The 9,011-nt window shown below is 36.7% G+C and overlaps 1 protein-coding gene across 2 annotated transcripts in view; it reads left to right on the forward strand.

Moving 5' to 3' along the window:
* The window catches only part of MRPS28 (mitochondrial ribosomal protein S28), a 96,926-nt gene extending 89,359 nt beyond the window's left edge, over positions 1–7,567 (forward strand). The window contains exon 4 of one of the 2 annotated variants that reach the window (XM_047783695.1): positions 7,277–7,331. In XM_047783695.1, coding sequence (XP_047639651.1) covers positions 7,277–7,317 — 41 coding nt within the window. In that variant the 3' untranslated portion in view covers positions 7,318–7,331. Of the gene's footprint in view, positions 1–7,276 lie in introns of both variants that reach the window. The other variant, XM_047783694.1, reaches the window with a different exon arrangement.
* The last annotated feature ends 1,444 nt before the right edge of the window (positions 7,568–9,011 follow it).

Raw genomic sequence — 9,011 nt, forward strand, 5'->3', positions numbered from 1 at the left:
AAAAGAAGCTGAAAAATGTTTCTTGCAAGAACAAATTATGAGCCTGTCGAAATGATCATCTTCCCCTTCCAAGAAATAGTATGTGCTAAAAATAGATTCATTGCTGGCTTAACTCCATCAAGAATTAAAAAAGGAAAAGTGATAGGAGGTAGGTAAAATTAGGTAACTCTACCTGCTTCTTAGTATTTCTTGAGGCACTGTCAAAAAAAGAATACTAGAATAGATAAGTCACTGTGACCCTTTTGTGACTGACCTTATACTCTATTTTCTTGTTTTTAGTTGTATTGTGATTACTGCTGGGCAATGTGGACTGTTAAGTGTGTAGTTTTCTGAATTTTACTTGCTTTTTTTCAGTGCTATTTTGCCTCACATCCTCAAGGGAAATTCAGTGTTCGTTTTAAAAGAAACTGTTTTCTTTTTTTGCTTTTTAGAGCTGCACCTATGGCATATGGAAGTTCCCAGGCTAGGGGTCGAATCAGAGCTATATCTGCTTGCCCACACCACAGCCACAGCCACAGCCACAGCATTGGCAACACAGTACCCAAGCTGTGTCTATGACCTGCAGCTTAGCAACGCCGAGATCCTTAACCCACTGAGCAAGGCCAAGGATGGAACCCGCGTCCTCAAGGATACTAGTCCAGTTCCTTACTGCTAAGCCACAACGGGAAGTCCAGAAATTTTCTTTTTTTGTAGAACATTTCTAATACATTTTTAAGAGAAGAATGTTTACACAATTGTATATGTCATATTTGAGTCAAAACAAATTATTGAAATTTTTCCATCCCAAAGCTTACCTTTTAGAGGAATCCTTTATTGATTTAATTGTAGCTTGGAATTATATCTAGAAGTGCTTTTGTATTCTCCATCACGCCAAGGCTGAAATATCAGGTGCCACTGGGTTTGTTTTGATTGTGATGGTGGTGGTAGTGATTGATGATGATAGCTAACATTGATAAGCATTTATAAGATGCTAACTCATTTCATGCTTATAAGAACCAACCTAGGAGAAGACATAATTATTATTCCCATTCTACAAATGAGGAAGCTGAAAAAGAGAGATCAAGTAACTAGCTCAGAGTTGTATATTTATGCAATAGAGCTGGGCACATACCTAGTCCTCTGGCTCTAAAGTCCACACTCCTAACCACCACATTGCCTCTTCTGGCTTTTTTTTTACTTAGGCCAAAACCTTTGAATAAAATGACCACTTAGAAACTGCATACCAAGGGGGAGGGGGAGGGAAAGATTGGGAGTTTAGGATTAGCAGAAGCAAACTAGCATGTATAGGATGGATAAACAGCAAGGTCCAACTGTATATCATAAGGAATGTATAAAACTGAGTCACTTTGCTATGTGACAGAAATTAACACCACATTGTAAGTCAGTTACACGTCAATAAAATTTTTAAAAATCTTAAGAAAGTTATTTCATAACAAAACATTAATAAAGAATAAAGGCTCTAGAGCCAGACTTCAAGAGCCTGAATCCTGGCATGTGACTTCACCTCTTGTGCTTCTTAGGATGAGATGACAGAGGTACCTGCTGAATAGGGTTGTGTGAAGACTGACTTGTATAACACATGAAGCACTTAGATCAGTGTCAGGTACACGAATTCTCAATAACTCTTTTCTTCTTATTACTATTATTATTAAAAAGAAACCATCTCAAGAAGTAGAGTTGTTAGGCTTAGACTGGGACTGAGAGAGAACAAAATTTTTCCAGAGGCCAAACCAAGTCCCGCCCTTTGTGACAACATGAGTGCCCCTTGAGGGCATTATGCCTAAGTGAAATAAGTCAGCTAGAGAAAGACAAAGTCTGCATGGTATCACTTATATGTGGAGTTAAAAAAAAAGTCAAATTCATAGAAACAGTAGAAAGTGGTTGCCAGGGGATGGGGAAAACAGGAGAAGTTGGTAAAAGGGTACAGACTTTCAGCTCTACAACTGCTAAGGTCTGAGGACCTAACGTACATCACAGGACTAGAGTTAAAAACAATGTAGTGTATAGTTGAAATTTCCTGAGAGTAGAGCTTAAATGTTCTTATCAAAAACAAAACAAAACCAAAAAACAGCTATGTGAGGGGATGGATGTGATCACTCCATTCGGGGAATCCTTTTATGATGAAACAGTATATCAAATTGCCATGATGTACCCTTTAAGTATCTTACAAATTTTTGTATGTCAATTATACATCAACGAAGCCAAAGTCAAAGTCAAAAAAAAAACAAAAAAAACCAACAACTGTATGAACAATCTTGGGAAAGAGCTTAAAGAGCTTACTGGCATATTCATTTTAAATCTTGTTATGGGGAACAATGGAAACCCAAATGGGAAGACTAAGTAGTAATAAGTGATTATCAAAGACTGTGGTACTGAAGGTTCACCTCCAATTACATTGGCAGAAATGGAGTTCTCAGAAATACATTACTTATTTCTTCATTTCCCCTTAATAAAGTGTCCCAAAGTTAAAGCAAGGATAAACTCCACTTTAATTGTATGGCTGCTGTTCCTGTTGAGGGCGAAAGATGCTAATGTTTCTATGTCATTTTTCAGAAAGGACAGTCTGTATGTGGGAGAGGCAGCCCTCCCTCCCCACCAGCTGTGAGTGGGCTTTGTTCAAGCGATTCTTTTTAGATGCATTTTGCAATTATATATTGTCATTGCCTGACTTCTTTTTGTTTGTTTGTTTATCTTAATTACTCACCCGAAGGCTGTTAATGGTGACCACAAAGTTCTGTCAGAGGTCCTCATTTTACTGGCTGTGTGTGTGTATGTGTGTAGGATGTTATATTCTGTATACAACACTAGGCCAGATATTTCTCAAATGTTGTTCAGAGAAGACTGCATCAGAATCACCTGGGAAGCTTGATAAAAGGTCAAATGCCCAATTCCCACCTCAGATTTGCCAGCTTACTCTCTGGGGTTGCTTCCCTCATTTGCATCTTTAATAAGCACCCCAGGTGCTTCTGATGTCCTGGGAAGTGAAAAACCACAGCATAAAAGGTTCCATTGAGTGAATGGTATACATCACGATACCACAGGAGATATAGATGTGATTCCAGCCGTGCCCTTAACCAGCTTATAGTCTGCTAGGGAAGATATCATAGAAATAATGCAGAGTGAAAATTAAGTGCCAGGGAAATAGAAACAGCTACTTCCAGATAGCAGAAGTCCGAGAATCTTCTAGAAGTGTTTTGTTTAGTGCACAGTATGTGCATGTGGATAATTCTTCATTCATTTGGCATACATAAAGGCCTGCAGTTGGCTTTTCATCTCCTTTACCAACTAACTGGGTAACTTCTAGAATTTCCCTAATTTTTAGAGATGATGGCAAAACCCTTATATTATTAAAGGCTATGGGACCTAAAAATAGGACAGTTTTGCTTTCCATAAGTTACCAAGCACACTGGTCATTCATGGTGTTTTTTATTTTAATTAACCAATTAATTTGTGCTTTTTAGGGCCACACCCTTGGCGAATGGAAGTTCCCAGACTAGGGGTCGAGTCAGAGCTGTAGCTGTCGCCTTGTAACCACAGCCACAACAATGCAGGATCTGAGCCTCCTCTTCTACCTACACCACAGCTCATGGCAATACCAGATCTTCTCCCCACTGAGTGAGGCCAGGGATTGAACCGCTTCCTCATGGATGCTAGTAGGATTTGTTTCTGCTGCATCACAATGGGAGCTCCCTATTTTATTTTTTAACAAGAGATCGTTAGCATTTATATGACACAGAACTGTCTACACCAAGAGCTTCACCTTCAGTGTTACTATGCTGAGAAATGTTGTCCCAAATGTTTGTGAATGTTCAATTCTTTTTATAAAAAGTCACTGTTCCCCTTCATCATGGTTAGTTTATAGTGCACCTCTGAGTAATACTCCTAAAAATAAGTAAAAAGAAATAGGCTAACTATGAACAATAGAAAGAGAAAAAAAAACCCCAACATTTATTAGCTACGGTGTACCAGGCATTATGCCAAGCAAACTTCAGAGAGGTTAAGTAAATAAACCAAGCCACACAGCTGCTAAAGCCAAGAGAATTTTCCAGAAAGTCTAGATAATCGGTGAGGTGTGGTGGCTTTTGTCAGCAAGCATCTCCTTAATTAATTTACTGCCAGACATTTGAGTATCTGTTGCATTGGCACTGGAAGGATACAGAGGGAAGTACAGTGCCAGATCTGGGGGAGCATAGAGTCTAATGAGAAATCATAGATTTTCATAGATAACCAGTCATAGATAACTAAATCAAGGGCACTGACATTTATACTTACTCTGCTGTGCTTACTATGATTGATAATATAATCAATATATTATCCCATTCAACTCTCCCAGCAAACCTGTGAAGGGTCAAAATCTGTTCTATAGGTAAGGAAATTGAGGTTCTGAGAAAGTTGATTTCTCAAGACTACCCAACTAGTAGTATCAGGGTTCAGATTTGAATCCAAGTCTGACTACAAAATCTTTATCTACCTGGGGAGTTCCAGTGACAGAATCTTCATTCTAGTAAGAGAAACATGAGGCTCTTGGGAGCTGAATTTGATGCATCCTACCTGGATACTTAGGAATCAATAGGACTTATTGAGAAGGAAAGTCCGAGCTGTGCTGGCAACAGAAGCAAAGGTGCAGAGGAGTAGAAGTGTGGGAATGGACTTTAGGCCATTTCCATGTAAGCAGAGCAGTGTGGAGCCCATAGTGAGAGGAGACTGGGAGGGATCTTGTCATACCTCAACCTTTAGCTAAGGATCAGGAGACTTAAAGGACCAAGCTCAAGAAATATGTGTTTGAAAATGAACAAAATAATAACTAATTGTATGTTGCAGGGGACAAGGGTAGGGAGAAGGGCAGCCTGAATCAAAGCTGATTAAATGAACCACTATGAGTAGTGCTGTGAGGACAACTGGAAAGATCCACTAGAACACAGGTTACAGATCCAAGTAATGTAGAAAATAGTGTTCAGCTTTACCTTGTCTGAGAACTAACCCTATTTTCCTGTGGTTAATTTATATGAAATATGTTCTATAATTGCTGTTTTCTAAGAATACAAAACTATACCTTAATTAATATTCTAGGATATCTCTAATTTTTTTAAACAAAGACAGAAAATATCTATGCTGTCAGATAGAAAACATAAATATACACACGCATATACACATACATGCGCATAGAAGAACTAGGAAATGTGACTAATGTCATGATTTTCCAGATTTTACAAAAGCACATTTCCTCCTATAATCAGAAAAAAAAATAACTTAAAAATAAAAAGCCAAATAGCCTATACATTTACTTAATGAACCACCTATAACTTCCTTCAGAATACCTAATCAAACATTATATGGAGACTCTTCATTGTATGTTCTACCAAAATCATTTTCCGGTGACTCTTTTAGAGAACTTTGTTTCTTCATTTTCTGTTTATATAAAATTATTTTAATTTCAATTTTAAAATTAGAGTACTTAAGGTATATATTTAGATTTTGTTTTTATTTTTTTAAATAGTTATTTCCCCGGTACAACTTTTTTTTTCTACTATATAGCATGGTGACCCAGTTACATGTACACATTCTATTTTCACACATTATCATGCTCCATCATAAGTGACTAGGTGTATTTCCCAGTGCTACACAGCAGGATATCATTGCTAACCCATTCCAAAGGCAATAGTCTGCATCTATTAACCTCAAGCTCCCAACCACCCCCCTCCCTCCCCCTCCCCCTCGGCAACCACAAGTCTATTCTGCAAGTCCATGATTTTCTTTTCTGTGGAAAGTTCATTTGTGCCTTAGATTCCAGATATAAGTGATATCATATGATATTCGTCTTTCTCTTTCTGACTTACTTCACTCAGTGTGAGAGTCTCTAGTTCCATCCATGTTGCTGCAAATGGCATTAGTTTGTTCTTTTTTATGGCTGAGTAGTATTCCATTGTGTATATATACCACTTATTCCGAATCCAATCATCTGTCGATGGACATTTGGGTTGTTTCCATGTCTTGGCTATTGTGAATAGAACTGCAATGAACATGCAGATGCATATGTCTTTTTTAAGAAGTTTTTTCTGGATATATGCCCAAGAGTGGGATTGCTGGGTCATATGGTAGTTCTAGGTATAGATTTCTATGGTATCTCCATACTGATCTCCATAGTGGTTATACCAGCTTACATTCCCACCAAAAGTGCAGGAGGGTTCCCTTTTCTCCACACCCCCTCCAGCATTTGTTATTTGTGGACTTATTAATGACGGCCATTCTGACTGGTGTGAGGTGGTGTCTCATGGTAGTTTTGATTTGCATTTCTCTAATAATCAGTGATGTTGAGCATTTTTTCATGTGCTTGTTAGCCATCTGTACATCTTTCTTGGAAAAATGTCTATTCAGGTCTTTTGCCCATCTTTCCATTGGGTGATTGGCTTTTTTGCTGTTGAGTTGTATAAGTATATTCTATAGATTAAGCCCTTGTTGGTTGCATCATTTGAAACTATTTTCTCCCATTCGGTATGTTGTCTTTTTGTCTTATTTTTGGTTTCCTTTGCTGGTTTTCTCTTTTGGAGAACTTTGTTTCTTCATTTTCTGTTTATATAAAATTATTTTAATTTCACTGTTAAAATTAGAGTACTTAAGGTATATAGTTTAGATTTTAAAAGATCTGTGGTTTTCATTCAGTAGAGATATTTTCACTGTCTAATACCTTTTCATAATCTTGATATTAAACTCATGAAATAATTGATCAAGGAAAAAGACATATGAGTATCAGTTTTCATTTGGTTTTGTAAAATACTTGAATATTTGTTGACCAAATTGAGCCATCATGCATGTCATAGCCAGCATTATCTTTTAATTACAGTAGATCCCCAATACTAAGTACCTTGCACTTAGACTTTTTTCCATTTTCTGTTTGTAAAATTTCTTTTATTTAAAAGAAGATTTTAATTTTAGAAGACAAAATGTTTCTGAAAACATTTTTTCCCTTTGGTACTCTTTGACTTTAAAAATGAATGACATTAAAATAAATGTCAGTTTCAAGAACGGATTTGTTTGAATTTCAGTTTGGAATACATTTTTATTCTGGTTATAAAATCTGTAAAGGCAACTTTGAGGTGAAAATTCTGATACAGCTAAATTGCTTTTCTGTCAAAAACAACTATTTCTCAGGTACTAGTGTTAATTTCTTTATCTTGAGCCAACACAAATTAAAATTAGAATTTGGATTTTACTTCAAACTAGTTGTTCATTTTATGACATACAGAATTAATGGCATTTTTTTTCCCTTACTATTTAGGAAATACCAGAAAGGAACCAGAGTCCGACTGCGACTATTAGATCTTGAACTCACATCTAGGTTCCTGGGAGCAACAACAGATACAACTATCCTAGAAGCTGATGCAGTTCTGTTAGGACTCCAGGAGAGTAAAGACTCAAAATCAAAAGAGGAACGTCATGAAAAATAAAAGAACTTTGCTTAGTGCATTCCCTCCTTTTTTGTTGAACCCAGGTATTATTCATCAAGAATGCAATTAGACAATTATGAGTAAATGATTGAAAGGCATAATAAATGGAAGCTATAATTATAGCCCTTATTTGTTAGAATTTTCTTTAGTTGTATGTCCCCTCCCCCTGTTTTATACCCATTCTTTCCTTTGATTGAGATAGTGTAAAGTGCACTGAGAAATTCTGTCATTCAGTAAATATGTTTTGAGTGCTCTCTATGTTCATGACACTGTTCTAAATACCAAAGAAATAGCAGTGAACAAATTAGACAGAATTTGCTCACCCAGCAGAGCTTACCTTTGGCTAGGGGAAATTGACAACAAATAAGTAAAATATGTAGTATGTTAGACCGTGATGTGTGCCAAGGACAAAAATAGAGCAGGAAGGACAGAGGACTTCAATTAACATTTTTTCCAAGGAAGACATAGACAGATGGACAAGAGGTACATAAAAAGATGCTCAACATCAGGGACATGTATCAAAACCACAATGAGAACCTCATATCTGTTCAAATGGCTGTCATCAAAAAGCCAAGAAATAACAAGGGTTGGCAAGGATGTGGAGTTTTAAAGGGGAACTCTTTATGGGAATGTCAATTGGTGCAGTCCCTCTGGAAAACAGTATGAAGGTTCATCAAAAAATTAAAAATAGAACTACCACATGATAAGCAATTCTACTTATGGGTATTTCCAAAGAAAATGAAAACATTAACTTGGAAAGATATATACTCCCCCAAATTCATTGCAGCATTATTTGCAATAAATAGCCAAGATACAGAACCTAAGTGTCCATCAACCAATGAATGGGTAAAGAAACTGTGAGATACACACACACACAATGGAATATTATTCAGCCATAAAGCATAAGGAAATTTTGCCATTTTTGACAACGTGGATGGACCATGAAGGCATTGTGCAGTATGAAATGAGTCAGACAGAGAAGGATAAATCCATATGATCTCACTTATGTGTGAAATATAAGAAAAAGAGCTCATGGGTACAGGGATCAGATTGGTGGTTGTAGAACAGGGGTCGGGGGCAGGGCGAGTGGGCCAAATGGGTGAAGGGGGTTAAAAAGCACAAACTTTCAGCTGCAAGGTAAATTAAGTCATGGGGATAAAATGTACAATACAGTGACTATAGTTAATTATACTGCATAGTATACTTGAAAGTTACAAGAGATCTTTAAAAGTTCTTGTTACAAGGAAAAAATTCATAGCTGCGAATAGGACGGATGTCAAATAAACTTAATTTGGTGACCACTTCTCACTACATACAACTATCAAATCATTATATTGTATACCACAAGCTAATGTTGTATCTCATTTGTATCTCAAAAACATAAAGCAAGGAATGGGATTATTAGGTATCAGAGTGACAGGTTGAAATTTAGGTTGTGTTGTCAATGGAAGGCTTCAGAAGAATTTACTTTTTTTGATGTATAAGATTTTATTTTTCCACTGATACAGTATTTAGAAAAAGCTCTTTAAGAGCTTCTTTTCTAAATTGAGGCATAATTGGCATATA

This window comes from Phacochoerus africanus, chromosome 6 (genome assembly GCF_016906955.1).
Source record: "Phacochoerus africanus isolate WHEZ1 chromosome 6, ROS_Pafr_v1, whole genome shotgun sequence".
Lineage (NCBI taxonomy): Eukaryota > Metazoa > Chordata > Mammalia > Artiodactyla > Suidae > Phacochoerus > Phacochoerus africanus.